Genomic DNA, 19,858 nt, shown 5'->3' on the forward strand with positions numbered 1-19,858 from the left:
GTGGGTTAAAAACCTTTGTTCAGACGATCAGATGTTTTTGTTCTTTTGAGGTGGATCATCTCAAATCAGCATGCACTGAACGTTCAGTTAGAAAGGAGTGCAAACGAGATAGTTAAAATTCAACACACAGCCATCAGATGCACAGCCATTTATAGAGAACGAAAAACATATGAAAAACACTTTCCGCCACATACAGAAGTATTAAGACATTACATATGCTGCTCATTATATTTTTATTCTTTTTTGCATGGGCTTTTTGAGTTTTACTTACTTACCAAGAGTTGAGATAACAATCAATTGAAATACACTGGTCAAATCAGTTGGACAAACACAGTAAAAATCAAAGTCATTAAGTGTGTATGCTATCATATTTCATGCTGAATGTGACGCAGGAAGAGCAGATAAGAGCTGTAACACTTGTGAATGATCACACATCTCTCTGATGACCTTCTGAGTTCTGCAGATGTTTGTCAAGTATAAACTGATCTTTTGAACTCTTCTCTGTAGAGGTGAAGTGAATAATATAAAGCTGCTCTGATTAAACAATGCAAGAGGAGATGTGACGAGACACACAAGACTGAATCCAATATGAGTACGTGTTTACGTGAGACATTAGGATTCTGATGACACACACAATCTATAGAATACGTGATGCAATTCAAATGTAAGCATCTTTTTTGGTGCAGCATCTGTTTTGGTATCTTGTTTACCAGCAGTTATGATGGGAAATCATTTAGGAAGTATGAATAGTTCACAGAAAACAGTGTTTCCATGAACAGAATTTCAGCCGAGAAGCTCTTGAAACTGTCAAGCCACATTTATTTTATCCAGTAGATCATTTCAAAGCAGTTTCATATACACATAACAGTGCAAAATTCGTCAATTTCAGCTGTTAAGCAGCTCTAGTGTCATTATTCAGATCAAGTCATTTGAACAATGTGAAACTGTTTCTAGCTGCTTTTCTGCTATATCACATAATAATAAAAATGTATTATAAACCATGTCATTTATAATCGTATTTTGACGTGGTACTTCAAAGTACTACTTCTTTTGGGCAGCACAAAGTATCATGTTTGAAAAACCATAATGATGTACTTGATTTTGAGCTGATTTAAATCATAATCCAGACTAATCCGTGTCAAAACACACTGTTAAACTTGTTTCGCTGCCGTCGAGCGCCACCTGCCGTCCCAATCACTCCTGTACGCGATTAAATAGGGTCTTTTATTAAATAGTCTTTATTAAAACCGCACATTAAAATGTAAACACAAAAAGTAATATTTAGAATTTTATTTTAAGCATTGAGTGTAGCAGTTGTTGCACGAGGCCCTAAAACATCTTCACAAAGTGAACGTTTATTCAGTTTATATATATATATATATATATATATATATATATATATATATATATATATATATAATTTTAAATTATTATAAATATGTAAACAATTAGGTTAAAAATAGACCCGACGGTACAATGTGCAACCACAGACTCATTCCGGCGCGATCATCATCACATAAACTTAGTTCCGCTTGACGTTCGTTCCACGGATCGAGTGACATTAGCGAACCGAGTCATGAGTGCCGATAATTCCCGTTCAGATGTTCTGCTACCGTTACGAAACCTCTGTAACTCGGTGAAATGCAGCAGAGATCGAGTGAGAGGTATGATGGCATCCTGTCACTTTATTTCTCCACAGACTTTAACTGTGTTTGTGTGGCGGCTAACGGCTAAATGTGTTCGGCGCGATAAGAACACATGTAGAGTGCAGTATAAACAATATATTAAAGCCTCCAAATTCACACACACACACACACACACACACACACACAGAGCTCATCTGTTTATAACTGTGTTTATGTTTTCAGATGGAGAGTCGAATGAGTGCAGCGGGACGTTCAGCTTGTCAAACTTCTGGGAGATTCTGAGTTCAGTGTTTGTGATGATCTTAATCTGAATATCATTCATCTTCACACTGACTCACTCGTGTTCTTCTCATTTCACAGGTGAAGCTGTAAAAGCAACGTCTCAAGAAGCAACAAAACTCAGTTTAATCTTCTCGAAGCCGCCGCCGCCATCAGAGGAGGTGCTTCTGCTCTAGAGCCCTGACTGACCTTTGACCCTTTGGTGTTTTTTGTCATCTGTAATAGTGTTGTTCTGTTTCTTCTCACTCCAGGACTGTGCAAAAATAGCCGAATCTGTTCAGAAGAGCGTGTTGACCTTGTCTACCGTTTACTTCTGGTTACCAAAGAGTCAAGGTAACTGTGACACTGGTTGACCCGTAATGAACTCTGCAAGTAACTAAATGACAAGCACCAAATAAAGTGAATGTCCTGTTTCATGCAGGAAGTACGCTGAGGAAGGTGGTCAGAGACGCCACAGCGGAGGTGCTGGACGGACTCCATCAGCTGCTGGACGTTATTCTCTCCTCTCCTGTACAGAGGTATAAACTCATCATGAAACTGAAGTTGCGCTAGTCTTTTCTTCCCTATTGTGCCTTGTGGGCTTCACGAACAAGAGCAAATGTAGGGCATGTGAGTGACAGGTTGCCCCGCCCTCATCATCAGAGAAGAGATGCTGCAAGAGGGAGGAGAAGATATTCTGATTCAAGATTATGAGGAACATGAATTTAACACAATAATAATTATGTGCATGGATAAAGATGGGTGTATTATTAGTGTCATGTTTTCCTTCAGTCTCTCACAGGAGCAGCTGATGTCCACCGGAGGAGTTTGGGCCGCATGTGACCAGTTTAATCAGCTACCAAAAGGTTAGAAGAGTTCAGAGCCGTTCACACCATGAACGATGTCTGCATTTATTTGATCAAAAATACAGTAAAAATTGTGAAATATTATTCCAATGTAAATCAGCTGTTTTCTATGTGAATATATAGTAAAGTGTAATTTATTTCTGTGATCAAAGCTGAATTTTCAGCATCATTACTCCAGTCTTCAGTGTCACATGATCCTTCAGAAATCATTCTGATATGATGATTTTGTCCGTTGTTCCTCACAGATAACCGCAGTGCCGTGTCAGGGCGTCTTGACTTCATATGTTGGTTTGGTGAAAGATGCCCTGGAAGAAATGGAGCAGGTCGGAGAACATCTACAGCATCTGACTGCTAATAAATGAAGATAGTTTTCAGCTGTATTTGTCCATTAATATGGGCATTAATAAGCCGTTTGAGGTTGTCAGTATTACTCTGTATGTTTCAGGCTCTGGCTGAGACTCAAGACCCGTTTGGTGACGTCTTAGTCGATGATGATGATGATAATGATGAAGGAATCGGCGGCCGTGGTAACCAGGACACGTACTGGTCAGAGTCGGACCGGCAGCTGGTCTGTCAGTGTCAGGGTCTGATGAAGGCGTCCGGAGCGAGTCTGCGCAAACTCTCCTCTGCTGTCAGAAACAACGGGGATACGGATACGGAGGAGAACATCGCGCAGTTAGACGATCTCGCAGACGCTGCTAAAGACGTCAGTCCCAGGTGGGTCGATTAAAATGTTGAATTAAATATTGATTGAATCAAACTATTAAAATTGAGGCTTAATCTGTGAAACATAAAATGACTGAACACAGTTTGTGACATTTAAAGAATGGATTTGATAATTCAGTTGAATAAAGTTGAAATGTTTTAAATGCTTTTAACCATTTTAATCATTTAAATGATGTAAAAGATTTTATTATTTTTTTATTTATTTTTTATTCATAAAGGAAAATAAAATGTATCACAGTTTCCACAAAAATATGAACTGTTTTCAACACTGATAATAATCATAAATGTTTCTTGTGCAGCAAATCATCATATTAGAATGATTTCTGAAGGATCATGTGACACTGAAGACTGGAGTAATTCAGCTTTGATCACAGGAATAAATTACACTTTACTATATATTCACATAGAAAACTATAGAAGCTTGTATCCGCCACTAAATAAAAAAATAAAAGTAATTGTGACTTTTTATCTTGCAATTCTGAGAAAAAAGTCTGAATTGTGAGATAAAAAGTCACAATTAGCTTTTTTATTTCATGGTGGAAACAAGCTTCCATAGAAAACAGCTATTTTAAATTTTAAAATTATATTTCACAATTTTTACTGGGGTTTTTTTATACATTAAACATGTACAGTTCTTACCAACCCTTTGAACGGTTGTGTAAGCGTTGTTTCTGATTGGTTAAGAGTTTCTAGTGGTCTCACATGATGTTGAACACAGTGAGTGTTTTACCCTACAGCTCTCTGTGCCACACCAAACATCCACCCTGCCAAACCTTCTCGTGGCACAGTGACGGTGATAATAATGACAGCTTGTTTTGTGTGTTTTCAGCGTCGATGACCTCGCCCTCAGTCTCTACCCCCCTGTGGACCGTGCGGCTGTCAATAGTAACGTAAGTCTCGTCAGATTGCTCACTTTCGCCTAGCTTTGTCACGCACAGGGGACGTGTTCAGACGAGCCCCTCGGCTCTTTTGGCCGATTCCCAGAATGACGTGTTTCATCTGTCACAATATTGATGGCATCACCAGGACGCAGCAGTGTGTGTTTTCAGGTGTGCCAGTTCATTAGTCATGAGTTACAGGTGAGTCGTGGGCGTCGTTGTTGACGTACATTTTCAACAAATGATCCAGTTAAGTCGGGGTTCATGTGTTTGGATTCTTAGGATCATGGCAAAGTTTCCAGTGCTAATGAATGATGTGATTGTTGTAGGTGTGTAAACTGGCATCTGTGCTGAAGAAAGTGCTGGAGATCACTAGGTAAGTCACTGGTTTAGTCTGATAATCACTAGTTTGCCTGCGGTTTACAAAATGTAATTATTATTATTATTAGGTCAGTACACAATCACACGTTTGTTTCCATTTGATTCTTCCACCCTTCATCATTTTTCTCACATCAGTCACATTTCTCTCCCCTCCTCGTGTAATGAAGCATCTGAACGTCTTCCCTTCCATCAGGTCCAGTCATGTTTGCATGGAGGCCGATGTCTCCTGGGTGGAGTTTCTGAACGGAGCCGTTGAACACAACCTGGAGAAGGTCAAATCACTGCTGCACGACTGCGGCTCATAGCAGCGCTTCACCCGTGAACAACACAACCCACCCGTATCTGAACAGACAAACCAGCTTCCAGTGCTTTTACTGTCGCAGAAGAGCGTCACGGAGCTGCCGACGGATTCCAAACAGCAGAAAGTGTTTTAAATGGAATCTGGAACTTTCCCTTACTTTCACAAGAGCCATGAGTTAGTCCATCTCTCTAAGCGATGTTGTAATTCATGATGTTCACAGTAGTTTGACCTCTGAAATGATGAAATCTATTTTGAATATATAGTGTTATTCATAAAAACTCCATGTCTGAGTGTAAGGATTCTCTTTCTGTAAACGCTCAAGTGTTTTCAGCACAAGACCACCTTAATTAAATCCACAATGACTTTTGCTTTAAATGTTTATTTATTCAGATCGAACACAGCTGGACAATTGAGCCCTTTAAACTATAAATAAAAATTACAAATATAGCTGCAAGCAGCAATTAAGGGTCCAAGCACAACAGAAGCAAACAAGGAAGCTACTAGCAGACGAAGACTTCCATAATAGACTATGATAACAACTGAGACAAAGACACTGCATGTCAATTTTGAAGTCAGACAAAATTTCATATTTTGTTCAATTGTAGCGCCACCAAGTGGCGCAGTCCCACCACTTTTTTTTGTGTCCTCAGAGTGCCCCCATACATAAGTGTGTAATTTTGTTTAAGAGTTGTAGACATATGTATGAACATAAAATAATACCCACACCTGACTTTGATTGCATTTTTTTGCCACTTACTATCAAAATTTTGACATTTGGCCATTAGCGTTTAGTGATTCTGATTTTTGTACGATGGTTTCGTCTTGATTGGACTAACGGTTTCAAAGGTATTTGCAAATGTTGTGTAAACATTAAATCACAACGTTGCACTAAGGCGAAACCTAGCATGTTTGGTATCGTTGGACAAGGATTCAGGAGTCTAAGGAAATGAGATCTCATGAAAATAAGTAACCACATCCAAAGTTATAAGCATTTTACTACAACATTTTACTACAAAATTCAAAATGGCTGACGCCCAAAATGGCCGATATGGGAAAATGTAATGTTTAAGATTTTTGGGTAAACTATTCAGATGTTACAATCAAAAATATCCACTGAAACGCAGCATGTAGCCTCAAGTCATGCTTGTGATGACATGGACCAAGTTTGGTCTAAATACGATGTCTATTTTTGGAAGCTCTACTTAAAATTTATTTGCACGTTTTTTCGAAAACGGTTTGAGAAATCTGCTTGAATTCCACAAGTGAAGATGATCTGATTCAATTTTCGTGATAATCGGAGCAACGGCCTAGGAGGAGTTAGAAAAAGTAGGTTTTTTGGAAAATTCAAAATGGCGGGCAAATTTTCTGGACCGAACATGACGTCACAGGGTGCAATCGAATCGTCTTTGATCGGCAATCGAATTTTGTTTTAGCTCTTACGGTTCAAAAGTTATTAGCATAAATGTGAGTGCAACTTTGGACAGTTGGTGGCGCTAGAGCGATTGAGTTAGAGACTCCAAATTTGATATGGTGACAGTTCAGACTGTCTTCTATCTGTGTGCCAAATTTCATATTTTTCCCATAAGCGGTTCTAGAGGCTGCAATAGACATCCAGAGAAGAAGAAGAACAACAACACCTACAACACGTGCCTACACACCTACATCAAAAGGGTTCGGCTGACAAAAACGTTTAGGAATGTAACATATTACATAAACAAATGTAACATATTACACTGCAACTTTTTCATGCCTGTTAAAGTCATCCACTATAATGCATTCTCACTGTTTTTAATGGTGATAATCATTAGATTACTGTTAATTATTTTCATTATAACAGCACAAATGAGCTCTTTAAATGATAGAACATCTCTGTGTTGTACATGGCTGCTGTTCATGCAAATAAAAGCTTCGTGCAGCTGATTCTTCGTTCTTCCCAGTCGTCTCATTTGCTGAAGTTGAGGTATCCCAGAGGTGAGCTCGCGGGTCTGACGTTGATGTCCAGACTGGCTTTAATGTCTTTGAAGGTGGAGCTGTCAAAGTTGGCCACCAGTTTCCTCGGTCCGAGTCTGTAGGGTCTGAACGTCACCCTCAGAGTGATTCTCTGTCCCGGGCCGAGCTCAACGGCGCTGCAAAACACAGACAACCATCAACACACACGGCAGACGTGAATGAAAGAGTTTAGCTTGTGGAGGATAAGCTGAAGCTCACTTGGACTTCTCGGTTTGTTTCAGCAGGCCGCTGCCGGTGAGCGTGATGGAGCAGTTCTTCAGCACCGTGGGGAGAGGGTTCTCAAACACGACCTCTGCGTTCATCTCAGCGTCCCATAGAGGAGTCCCGCTCACCTGAGACACATCACAGCGCTCAGGGTCAGTGACCAGACACAGATACACTCAGAGTGTGTGTGTGTGTGTGTGTGTGTGTGTGTGTAAGTGAAGATGCTCACAGAGATCTTGAGGGTCGGGCTGTGTGGCACGATGTCTTTCTCCGCCAGATACGTCTCTTTCGGCTCGTTTTTTCCCGTTGAGATCACAGACACTTTGATGCAGTTGTTGTCCAGCATTTTTGGTCCGTATGCAGCGAACGGGACCATGAAGGGAAGAATTTGTTCTGAAACGAGCACATTTACATGATTGTTATTATTTGTGTGCCTTATACTGAATGTTAAAAACCTGTAATGAAACCAAGTCATGTGATGTTAATGTTGGGTGAATCTCTCAGAAAACATGCCTGGATCATATTAAACTCTGAATTCACCAGTAATTGAATTGCATTTTACATAAAGAAAATAAAGTGTGATTTTAGGACCTTTCAAATTTTAATTGCCGTGAACATGCAAAATATTAACTTAAAATCTCAGGGGGCTTCAAGTAAATATTAGATCAAAAGGACTACAACGAGCTTCTTCCCGGGTTAGTGACATCACAAACCCTAAAATTTACATAAACCCCGCCCCCGAGAACACACAACAAAGGGGGCGGGGCCATGTTGGGCTGCTTTAGAGAAGAGGAAGAGTTGTTGTAGTAGAGTGTTGTTGACATGCCTCATTTTACGCCGGACTGCTTCACAAACGAGGGTCAATTCAACACAAAAGATTAACATGACGGCACATGCTAGTTGATGAGTTGAATCAACTCCACAGCAACTACATAAATTTATCCACTAACCATTCAGAAACGTCTAAAAGTTGTAACTTCTTCCTGAGTCTCTCCATCAGTGTCGACTCCGGTTTGAACAATGTAAGGCTGAACACTTTCGTCATTTTGGCTGTGTGAGATTCTCCAGCTTTGTTGTTGTTGAGCGACCGAAGCGTGAGCTGTTAAAGCTCCGCCCTCTTCTGGAAAGGGGGCGGGAGCAGCAGCTCATTTGCATTTAAAGGGACACACACACAAACGGCGTGTTTTTGCTCACACCCAAATAGGGGCAAATTTGACAAGCTATAATAAATGATCTGTGGAGGATTTTGAGCTGAAACTTCACAGACACATTCTGGAGACACCAGAGACTTATATTACATCTTGTGAAAGGAGCGTTACAGGTCCCCTCTAATACTGTCCTTCATTTTCTTTATGCAAAATATAATGCTTTATTTTCTTGTTATTTCTTTGCATGTTTTCTTGTTCTGGTGTTGTTGGTTAAGGAGGTGACACGGGTTAGTTAGCGCTCGCACCTGTGTTGGGTTGCAGTTGGATGTCAGTGGAGTCGCTCCAGACGCCGGCCACTGGGCTTCCCGTGTATCTCATGACCTGAGCGCTCATCTTGAGCGACAGATCTTGTGCGCTCTCGCTCTTCAGAATGAGCTTGAGTTTGATGTCGGTGCCGTTCAGCGGCGGCTCGTCCAGACTGATCTTCATCTGTAGGGTTGGACGAGGCGTCTCGCTCGGCTTCAGGTCAGTCACTCGCTTCACGGCCTCGTCATACACGGCTCTCTCCTTCACAGAACCTGAGGAGCAGATGCATTGATATGAAACAGACGGTCAGATATCAGCAGCTGTGTGTGTGTGTGTGTGTGTGAGAGAGAGACGGACCCTCCGGGTGCTTGTACTGATTTGTGATGTCTTGTCTGCTGTTGCTGCCCACGGCTTTAGTGCTGATATTCTGCCCGACAGTTTTCGTGTCTGAGTGAATAATCTTCTTGGAGCCGTTGGCCATGACCAACCATGTGATTTTATCTGCGTTGACCTCTGAGTACACAAAAGGCACGTCGTACTTGACGTCGGTGTGACCCTCCAGGATGGCCTTCACAGGCGCTGGACCGCAGCAGTAAGTGCCTGGATGTAGTGGACAGATCAGGGGTTAAATCACTCCTCTAAGGTCAAACTCATACTCCTGAATATTTTGCTGATGACACTCAATCATAGTTTATAAATTTAAAAATAAATATCTTTTAAATAAAACAGTCAAAATAAAATAAATAAATCATAAAAATTTAAAACTAAAATAATCAATAATAAAAAAATATAGAAAAAATTTATTAAATCATTATTTATTAAATTAAAAATAAATAATTTTAAAATAAAAGTCAAAATAAATAATGAATTCAGTTAAATTAATGGCCATAAAAATGTAAAATTAAAATAAATAATCTTAAAATTAAAAAAATTACAATAAAACCCCTAGTAAAAATGAATTAAATAAATAAAAAAATAAAAAATATATAGAACAAAATGGAACACTTACTAAAAAAGATAAAATATTTTATGAGTTTATGTCATGTGAGAATTAACTGGCATTTGAGAACCGTGAAAATGATGTAAATGTAACATGTGATGTATGTGATGTAACAGATGAGGGTGTGTCTGTGGACCTGAGCTCTTCTCCTGCGGCGTCGGGTCCAGAACCTGCCAGCCGTCGTAGAACGAGTCCTTGGAGAGATCCGGACGCCTCATCCAGCCCTCCACCCAAACATGGTAGTTCCTGCATCACATTCCTCACGTCAGGGATTTCAGCAATGAGACTAAATCAAACGAACTGAAGCTCGGAAGACTCTTACCAAACACTGTCCAGGTTTTGTTTGGGTCTCACGCCGTAGTCGCTGAAGTACTCGTCAATGATGAGGTTCTGATCCGTGTCGTGAGCCGACTGAAAGTTAGTGACGACGCGACACGGGATCCCCAAACATCTCAACACTACAGGAGCACAACAGAGTTCACTAAAGCTATAGTGTGTGTGTGTGTGTGTGTGTGTGTGAGAGAGTGTGTGTGTGTACCTGTGCACATGACCGCTGCAAACACCCAGCACTGTCCGTATTTGACCGGATGACAGTCATATTTGATCCAGCGTCTCAATATTTCCACACTGCTGCTCCAGTTGGACGGAACGACTCCTCCGATGTACCGATCGCCCCACTGACCCATCAGAACACCCTTATCATCGTCTGAGTTTATCTAAACATTTAACACAGAAATGAATATTCATCACTGCTTATCTGCATATGATAATGAGGCAGTTCTTTCACTCATGATTGAGTCCTAAAATAACCCAAAATCAGATTCCTGAGCACTCGTGTAAGTGTGTATTTAGACCGGTGTTAGTTTTACCATGGCGCTGACCACTCGACCGATGTAGATGGGGTTACAGCGCGCCGAATAATCCTCCTGTGCGTCTTTCAGACACTTCGGGTTCAAATCCAGCATCGTCAGACAGATATCCACTATATCTTCCTCAAACTAGAGAAACCAGAGACATCGAGCTCACTGTTGTGTTCACGCACAGATCCGTCAGTGGTGTTTAACCCTATAAAGCCACTCTATCATTCATGTTTATGCTGTTCTCACCTGACCGAAGTCCCAGCTCATGCTGGTGATGTATTCATCCACTCCCTTATACACGATTCCCTGTTCATTCATGACGTATTCCTGCCTCTCCGCTTCGTTCGGCAGATACACCCAGTCATCTGGAGACAGAATCGGTGCGGTCACACTTAAATCAGAACTGAATGCAGATTAGAGGTGCTTTCAGAATCAAGATCTGAAACATCTCAGGGCTTGTTCTGACAGACGCACCTTCACACCAGGGGTTGAACAGCACCGTGATGGCTCTCTCACACCGGATGGAGCAGGAGCCGCTCCTGACCGACAGCGAGTACAGGCCGATGCAGGCGTCTGACGGACACATGACGGACAGGGTGACACTGGAGACTGATCTGTTCAACACCGTCACGCTCCAGCGCTTACCGGGAGTAGAGCAGCGCTGCGGGTTAGTGCTGAAGGACGAGCGTGTGCACTTCTGTTCACTCGCGCCCGGACCTTCAATACACAGATTACAGTCAACGTGAAACTTTACCTCATGATGTGATATTAATATAAATGCAGAGCAGGACTGGGCGGTGAAGAGTGTACAAGAGCTTGACATAATTAATGCTTTTGATTGAATTCTCTTATGCTAAAAAATACAGTATGAAATATTATTGCAGTGTTTAAATCAGCTGTTTTCTATGTGAATATATAGTAAAGTGTAATTTATTCCTGTGATCAAAGCTGAATTTTCAGCATCATTACTCCAGTCTTCAGTGTCACATGATCCTTCAGAAATGATTTGCTGCTCAAGAAACATTTATGATTATTATCAAATAGAATCTTTTGTAACATTATAAATGTCTTTACTGTCACTTTTGATCAATTGAATGCATTCTTGATGAATAAACTTTTGAAAGGTAATGCATGACAGTTTCCACACAAATACTGTTTTCAGCACTGATAATAATCAGATTATTAACAGTTGTGCTGCTTCAGATTTTTCTGAAACAGTTTGGGGTCAGTAAGTTTTAAAAGAAATGGTAAAGTTGAAATGTTTTGAATGTTTGTAATCCGTTTAAACATTTAAATAATGTACTCTACCGTTTAAAATGTTTTTTTAAAAGCTTTTATTCATCAAGGACACATTAAATTGATCAAAAGTGACAGTAAAGACATTTATAATGTTACAAAAGATTCTATTATAAATAAATGCTGTTCTTTTGAACTTTCTATTTATTCATAAAAATATGAACTGTTTTCAACACTGATAATAATCATAAATGTTTCTTGATCATCAAATCATCATATCAGAATGATTTCTGAAGGATCATGTGACACTGAAGACTGGAGTAATGATGCTGAAAATTCAGCTTTGATCACAGGAATAAATTACACTTTACTATATATTCACATAGAAAACAGCTGATTTACATTGGAATAATATTTCACCATTTTTACTGTATTTTTGATCAAATAAATGCAGTCTCAGTGAGCAGAAGAGACTCTTTCAGAAACATTAAAAATTGTATTAATTCCTAACATTGGGCCTCTAGTTTAGCGGTGAGTGTGTGTTTATGTGATTGATGTGTGTTTTCACCCGTCTCCACAGTCATCTCGATGTCGTCTGGAGGCAGACGCTCGCCGCTGAGGATCAGACTGAAGGCTTTTCCTCTGCGGATGATCAGACGCTCCACCGTGATTTCATTTGTGTGATGATCAGTGTTGTTTTTCACACACTGAAAATCCAGTTTCATCACACCTGCTGAAAACACACGGTTCATTAGTTCACTCAACTCGTTTGGTGAGTTCATATCAGAGCGCTGTCTCAGCACGAGCTGATAAATGACATATTTCATCAAAACCGGAGGTCGGGTGTGGTCCTTTCTGATGAATGAAGTCTGATAAGATCTCAGAAATATGTACTGCTAACAATTTATTTAACAGTGTCCTTGTTACATGTTACAAAACAGTAAATTATGCATAATTACAAGCCAAACCCAACAAATTCAGAATTGTGAGATATAAACTTGGAATTACTAAACATAAACTAGGAATTGCTAGACATAAACTCAGAATTACTAGAAATAAACTCAGAATTGTGAGAAACTCAGAATTGCTAGAAATAAACTCGGAATTACTAGAAATAAACTCAGAATTGCGAGAAACTCAGAATTACTAGAAATAAACTCAGAATTACTAGAATGAAGTCGGAATTACTAGAAATAAACTCAGAATTGTGAGAAACTCGGAATTACTAGAAATAAACTCAGAATTGTGAGAAACTCGGAATTACTAGAAATAAACTCAGAATTGCGAGAAACTCAGAATTACTAGAAATAAACTCGGAATTACTAGAAACAAACTCAGAATTGTGAAAAACTCAGAATTGCTAGAAATAAACTCGGAATTACTAGAAATAAACACGGAACTGCTAGATATCAATTCAAAACAACCTTTTTAACCTGTTTTATTCCGTGGCAGAAATGATCTTCTGTAACTCACAGTGTAACAAAGACACCTTAAAATAAAGTGTAACCCTTTTACTTTATGAAGTTTATGTTTAGTTCAGAAGTTTCCACTAAGAAGAAGCTGCTGCTTTTATAAAGACGAGGACAAACGAACCCTGAACACGTTCATGATGTTTTTAACCACAGGTACTAATAAACCAGTGAACACTTGATACCTCACATCACGTCTAACAGTGAAACACTCAAACTGCACAGATAAAACTACAGAGGACTGAAAAGACCCTTCTGAAGGTGTAGTTTAACTCGTCCCATCACTTACTGAACACTGAAATCATAAATGTTTAATAGTAGATATTCACAGAAATCTGAAAATGAACACGTTGAATTTTAAAGCCATTTATAACTAAAATCAGTTCGACTCACCCTGATCTCGGCTGACGGTGCTCAGATTCTCACTCATGTTGAAGAATGTGTGTGTGTGTGTGTGTTTGTGTTGTGCTTTATATTGTGATGTGTGTGTGTCACAGTATAAAGAGCCCTTAAATTATAAGAGCCCTTCCCTGTCACTCCCACGAGCGCTGGCTCCTCCCGTCACATTCATGAGTGTGATTGATTACCAAATCCAGTGATGATGAAACACCGTCTGATGCAGTAATCTCAGTTATGATGGAATTACATCAATGTTGTTCCCATAATCTCCCATTAGTTAACGTTAGTTAGTGCAGTAACTAACAATGAGCAAGACATTTATCACAGTAGTTATTAATCTTTAACGTTTGTTAATAAAAACGCAACTGTTCATTGTTAGATCATGTCAGCTCAGACCCATCAACTTTTTGAACATTTAAATTTAAGTCACATCACACACAGTTTAGTTTCTGCGCAAAAATGTGTTTTTGTATTCATCTGTGAATTTCTCTGATAGTTTAAAGTCACGATGAAATCAACATTGACAATTCTTATTTTAATGGAATATTTCAGTGTTTATTCTAAATGATTTATCGGTTCACATCATCATTGTGTTAAATTCATGTTCCTCGTAATCTTGAATCAGAATAACAGAATAATTCTGATGATGAGGGCGGGGCCACCTGTCACTCACATGAGATCCACCAATAGCAAACCACAACCATCCAATCAATTCCCCACAGACAAAATCAAGCCCCGCCCTACATTTGTTCTTGTTTGAGAAGCGTTTCACTCGATATACAGCACAATAAAGAAGAAAAGAGGAGCGCAACTTCAGTTTCACACTGACTTTAACACTAAGACTCAAAGAAACAAATGACTATAGTGTTTTTCTCCATCATCATCATGTCATGATCCTGATATAATCTCTTCATTAGCCATATCCATTACTGTAATTATGACACTGACACATACAGACTGTGTGCATGATGTTTATTAACACAATATTTGATACAGTCCTTCACTTAACAACACATGCTCTAGATAACAGGATTTATTTTCACATCTTTCTCCTCTGACACTGAAATGTGCAGGATCCAGTAAAAAGGATCAATAAATATCCATAGATTTAATATTCAGTCGACACACAAACACTGCGAAACATGTCACTCTTCCTCAGTGTTTTTGTATGTACAAAAATAATCTTGATTTCCCTTTGAGTTAATTTGAATTTTCTGACTCCATTGGGGGATATTTGTTCTATTTTTAAACATAAACCTTTAATAAATAAGACTTTTTTGCTTCTCCAGTAAATGTTGATTTAAGAATATTTGTGCAGAAACACTGAGGAGGAGCGTGATGTTTTGCACACGTCCCGCTTCAGATGATTGTCATTTTAGGCACTTATTGGGAATGACAGAAATGAAATCATGTGTGACCACAAATAAAACACACGATGCAGTGGCGTCCCGTCTGTGTGCGCTGAGAAATTAGAGACGTTTCATTTTCTTATTGCTGAACAGAGACGAACACTGAGCTTTAACTTTCCTTCGTTTGCAGCGTCACAGTTGAACGAGGCTCATTCATCAGGTGTGTCAGACACACTGAACACATTAACTATGATGAATGAGCCCTGGATGATGTAAACCGCGAGTTTCACTCTGTGTCTCGTCGTCACGTGACTCTCCCGCACGCGACGCCGGACCCGTGATGAGCCGCTCCGGCGTGAAGCTTCCCGTCTGACGGCTCAGTATCGGCCGCGGCGGCTCATGGTGAGCGGGAGCGTGACCGACGACAGCGACGACACCTCCCAGTACAGACTGCGCGACAGGAAGAGCCGGTACAGAACCACCACTGAGATGGACTGGCACAGGATCACGCCGATCGTAACGACCTGCAGACACGAGACAGAGACGAGACGTCCGTGAGAGCGCTCCGCTGCTGCGCCGGAGGTGCGTTTCCTCTTACCTTTTCTTTCTGATGTTCATTGAGCATCACAGAGAACAGGACCAGCACTGGATGACACAGGAACCACAGGAAACAGCCCTGGAACACAGAACAGTGTCAGTGGAGGACCTCAGATTTACTGATTCAGTCTCTTCTGCTCACCAAGGCTGCATTTATTTGATCAAAAATACAGTAAAAATTGTGAAATATTATTCCAATGTAAATCAGCTGTTTTCTATGTGAATAAATAGTAAAGTGTAATTTATTCCTGTGATCAAAGCTGAATTTTCAGCATCATTACTGCAGTCTTCAGTGTCACATGATCCTACAGAAATCAGTGTTTACCTTGCCGAAGCTGAGGTAGAAGTCTCGCTTGAGCGCGCTCCGCTCCGCTGAGATGATCTGATACAGAACTGATGCCAGAAACAGAGCGAGCGCCACACGCAGCGCCATCAGCAGCCACCCGGACACACTGCTGGAGGAGTGGAAACTGTGGTGCTCTGCCTCCTCAAACTGCTCCCAGATCAGCAGCGCCCCCTGCAGACACACACACATCCACGCAGTTATTAGTGAATGAATCCCAATGTTTCATCACAGGATAGATGCACTTAATTAGCTAGTATGTGTACATTTACTCATTTAGCAGACGCTTTTATCCTAATGAATGCGTCAGAGTTTGTCAGTTTTGTCGTTTCTTCTTATATTATTATATTTCATGTTTGTTTTTGTGCTACATTAGCTTTATTTCCTATAGTTACTAAGCGTGGCTGACCTGAGCGATGACGACGGCCAGCGCGAGCGCAGTGGAGGCCGGAGACGAGTCCCACTGCAGCGGTTTACTCTGAGACTTCCTGCTGCGGCTCAGAGACCAGCCCACACACAGACTCAACAACATGTAGAGCATCTGCACCTGTGCGATCATGTCACACACTAACACACACACACACACACATTTACATTCAAGTGCAGACAGTGGTCAGTGAGAACCGAGTGCAGTCCAGACTCACGTTCAGCGAGGCTCCCCGTCAGCGGCGTCCCCACCCCGTCCCGAGCGTACCTGAGGGGTCAGATCACACACACCATCAGCATATAACCTCCTCCTCGTGATGATAAAGTGCTGTAGGACGCGGGTCTGACCGGGCCATGTGGATGTAGTTGAGCAGCACTGAAGTTCCCTGCAGCAGCAGCGCGGAGGTTAGAACCTTCAGCACCGTGTGCATCGGGCCGCCTTTACTCAGCGCCTGCCAAAGCGGCTGCACATAGATACACGACGCCACGAAATACGCCACGATCAGCAGGAAGTAGAAACTGTGAAGCCCTGCAATGAGACTTTTGCTGCATTAGAGCAAACTGAGCATCTTTGAAAAACACACATGGAATCGTTCCAGCAGAGACTCTCACCGGCCTCCTCGGCGCTGAAGTGATCCAGTGGGTTTCCTGCGGCGTCGGGGTTCAGCAGGGTGATCTGGAAGCGGACGTCCTGTAGCTCACCATCGATCTGCCCTTCCTGACAGGTGTAGCGGTCCGCGTACATCACGTGCCACGTCTGAGGCATGGACTGATGCGGGATAGTCTGGTTCTGCTCCACTTTGCTCAGAGTAACTGAGAATGTCAAACATTATATGATAAAAATCAACATGCTGTTTGTTCAGTTGCTTCATAAACAATTATAAACTTTGATTTTTCCTTTAAGGCGAGACACTGCAGGATTTTGAGCTCTATTTTACATTTACTAGTGGAAAGAAAACATCCAGAATAGACATTTAAGTGTTTATTTAAGTGCACTTTATTTATTTGCATCTGTAGATCTCAATCCATATCTTTAACCCTCTGGTGCTGTTCTCGCGTCGGTCAAAACGCGCATCAGGTTTTTTTTCAATGAAATGATTGTACTATATTTTAGTTTAGTTATAATAATCTTTTTTATTTAATATTTTGTATTTTTAGAGGATTTTATGGTACTAAATTATATTTATGCAGTAGTTATAATCCATTTATTCACTGAAAATGAAATTTCCAGCTTAAACTGTCATAAATCTTGAATGTTTTGGATCACAGACTGAAGTTTGGTCTCTTTTTAAAGACGACACTTGGCAGATTATTTCAGAAGGGAAAAAAGTTTCAAAAAGTGAACTTGAAAAAAGTTATAAAATGTTACATTTAATGTTATGAAAAATGCACAAAAATACAATTTTTAATTTTTATATCAAATATATATTTTACAAAACATGTTTTACTCCAAAACTGTGAGAAAATCAAAGTCATACATCTAAACAAGTTGTGTTCCAAATTTGAGGTTGATATCTCAAAAAATTAGCTTTCAAGGGTTAGTTCACCCAAAAATGAAAATACTGTCATTTATTACTCACCCTCATGTCGTTCCACACCCTGTAAGACCTTCGTTCATCTTCAGAACACAAATTAAGATATTTTTGATGAAATCCGATGGCTCAGTGAGGCCTGCATAGCCAGCAATGACATTTCCTCTCTCAAGATCCATTAATGTACTAAAAACATATTTAAATCAGTTCATGTGAGTACAGTGGTTCAATATTAATATTATAAAGCCAAGAGAATATTTTTGGTGTGCCAAAAAAAAAACCCGACTTATATAGTGATGGCCGATTTCAAAACACTGCTTCATGAAGCTTCAGAGCGTTATGAATCTTTTGTGTCGAATCAGCGGTTTGGAGCGCCAAAGTCACGTGATTTCAGCAGTTTGGCGGTTTGACATGCGATCCGAATCAACAAAAAAACAACAACAACGCTCCGAAGCTTCATGAAGCAGTGTTTTGAAATCGGCCATCACTATATAAGTTGTTATTTAGTTTTTTTGGCGCACCAAAAATATTCTTGTGGCTTTATAATATTAATATTGAACCACTGTACTCACATGAACTGATTTAATTATTTTTTTAGTACATTAATGGATCTTGAGAGAGAGAAATGTCATTACTGGCTATGTAGGCCTCACTGAGCCATCGGATTTCATCAAAAATATCTTAATTTGTGTTCTGAAGATGAACGAAGGTCTTACGGGTGTGGAACGACATGAGGGTGAGTAATAAATGACAGTATTTTCATTTTTGGGTGAACTAACCCTTTAAGTAAGAATTTGTTTGGGCGCAGTACCGAACGCTTCCACTAGATTAAATGTATCCAATGTGTTCATTTCTGATTGCGAACAATACAAGTGTGACTATTTTATTTTCAGGACCATTTAACCTTTTTTAATCATTTCCATGTTTTTTTTTTTTTTTTCTATCACACAGCCAGTGCCAAAACCTTTACCAAGTTTCGTAACATTCCAATGAAGTAAAAAATTCAAAATTTATATATATATATATTTTTTGTTTTTTGTCAAAAATTACCCAACAGGGTTAAAGGTGGTGAGTTTGAGTCCAAAATCTCCACTTTTGCAGCTTTAAAGAGACCAAAATTGACAGTTTTATTCATATCTATATTCTGAAGGCAATACTGTAGATAGGCAGATGTGCACGATATGATACCGTGATACACCGGTATACCGTCACAGCCCTAGTTTGAGCATCATATAAACATCAGAAGACGGCCTGCGTGACGTGTCTGTCATGTGAAATCAGGGTGCAAAGTTCACGGGTTCAATATAGAAAGGCAAAATGTATTTCTCTGTAGAAAGAGACTCCGATGCGAATGAATGAATCTTACTGGAGATCTGAGCTGAAGTGACTCTCTCCAGACAGCTGAGATTGTCGAACCCCTCCGAGCCCTGAAACAGCAGCAGTCTGGCCTCCTTCTGCACCGCCATCTGAACATCATCCACACGATACGCCATCAGTCCATTCTCACCTGCCGTCAAATAACAGACTGTACGTCATACACGTCACCCATAATTCACAACAATATTCCCGTCAAACTTCTCATTAAGCATTTTACATGCGTGTGAAGAGAAAGCCGGGACACAACATGCATGCAAATACATAGAGGAAAAATGCAAATGCATGATATGTTTTATTAATATCAGACACCCACCATGATACAGAAATCTTGTGATGTATTGCCCATTATTTTCTCTCGCCGCGTCGCTCCTGAAAACCCCAGAAATGGTTTTTCCCGCTGCAGGACATGAACTGAACAAAAGAACAATGAGAATGATAAAGTACACAAACATTATTTCATTTCAACAGAAGCTCTTATTCTCTTCATTCACTGCAATCAATGAGGTAATTCTGTCCTTTTCCGCCCACCGGATGATTGACTTCTGC

At 40.2% G+C, this 19,858-nt stretch overlaps 3 protein-coding genes across 3 annotated transcripts; 1 reads left to right on the forward strand and 2 right to left on the reverse strand.

Moving 5' to 3' along the window:
- Positions 1 to 1,496: 1,496 nt before the first annotated feature.
- On the forward strand, positions 1,497 to 5,786 carry ccndbp1 (cyclin D-type binding-protein 1). The gene is given in 12 exon segments (XM_051896957.1): positions 1,497 to 1,664; positions 1,869 to 1,928; positions 2,007 to 2,086; positions 2,177 to 2,258; positions 2,347 to 2,443; positions 2,697 to 2,770; positions 3,016 to 3,032; positions 3,034 to 3,093; positions 3,216 to 3,487; positions 4,326 to 4,386; positions 4,704 to 4,750; positions 4,949 to 5,786. Coding segments are annotated over 12 exon segments (1,050 nt in total). The 5' UTR covers positions 1,497 to 1,576; the 3' UTR covers positions 5,061 to 5,786.
- On the reverse strand, positions 5,420 to 14,498 carry tgm8 (transglutaminase 8). The gene is made up of 13 exons (XM_051896951.1): positions 13,683 to 14,498; positions 12,389 to 12,553; positions 11,059 to 11,301; positions 10,831 to 10,949; positions 10,594 to 10,722; positions 10,263 to 10,440; positions 10,047 to 10,182; positions 9,861 to 9,970; positions 9,082 to 9,324; positions 8,724 to 8,996; positions 7,500 to 7,663; positions 7,265 to 7,398; positions 5,420 to 7,182 (listed from the first exon to the last, which is right to left on the reverse strand). Exons 1-13 carry the CDS (start codon positions 13,717 to 13,719, stop codon positions 6,999 to 7,001), a joined length of 2,115 nt encoding a protein of 704 aa, XP_051752911.1. The 5' UTR covers positions 13,720 to 14,498; the 3' UTR covers positions 5,420 to 6,998.
- Positions 14,499 to 14,643: 145 nt separating this feature from the next.
- gpr180 (G protein-coupled receptor 180) lies at positions 14,644 to 19,854 on the reverse strand. Its single transcript, XM_051896952.1, has 9 exons — positions 19,626 to 19,854; positions 19,302 to 19,442; positions 17,016 to 17,216; positions 16,752 to 16,932; positions 16,622 to 16,671; positions 16,387 to 16,544; positions 15,960 to 16,151; positions 15,636 to 15,713; positions 14,644 to 15,561 (listed from the first exon to the last, which is right to left on the reverse strand). Exons 1-9 carry the CDS (start codon positions 19,762 to 19,764, stop codon positions 15,415 to 15,417), a joined length of 1,287 nt encoding a protein of 428 aa, XP_051752912.1. The 5' UTR covers positions 19,765 to 19,854; the 3' UTR covers positions 14,644 to 15,414.
- Between the last annotated feature and the right edge of the window lie 4 nt (positions 19,855 to 19,858).

Source organism: Ctenopharyngodon idella, chromosome 6, assembly GCF_019924925.1.
Source record: "Ctenopharyngodon idella isolate HZGC_01 chromosome 6, HZGC01, whole genome shotgun sequence".
NCBI classification, from domain to species: Eukaryota; Metazoa; Chordata; class Actinopteri; order Cypriniformes; family Xenocyprididae; genus Ctenopharyngodon; species Ctenopharyngodon idella.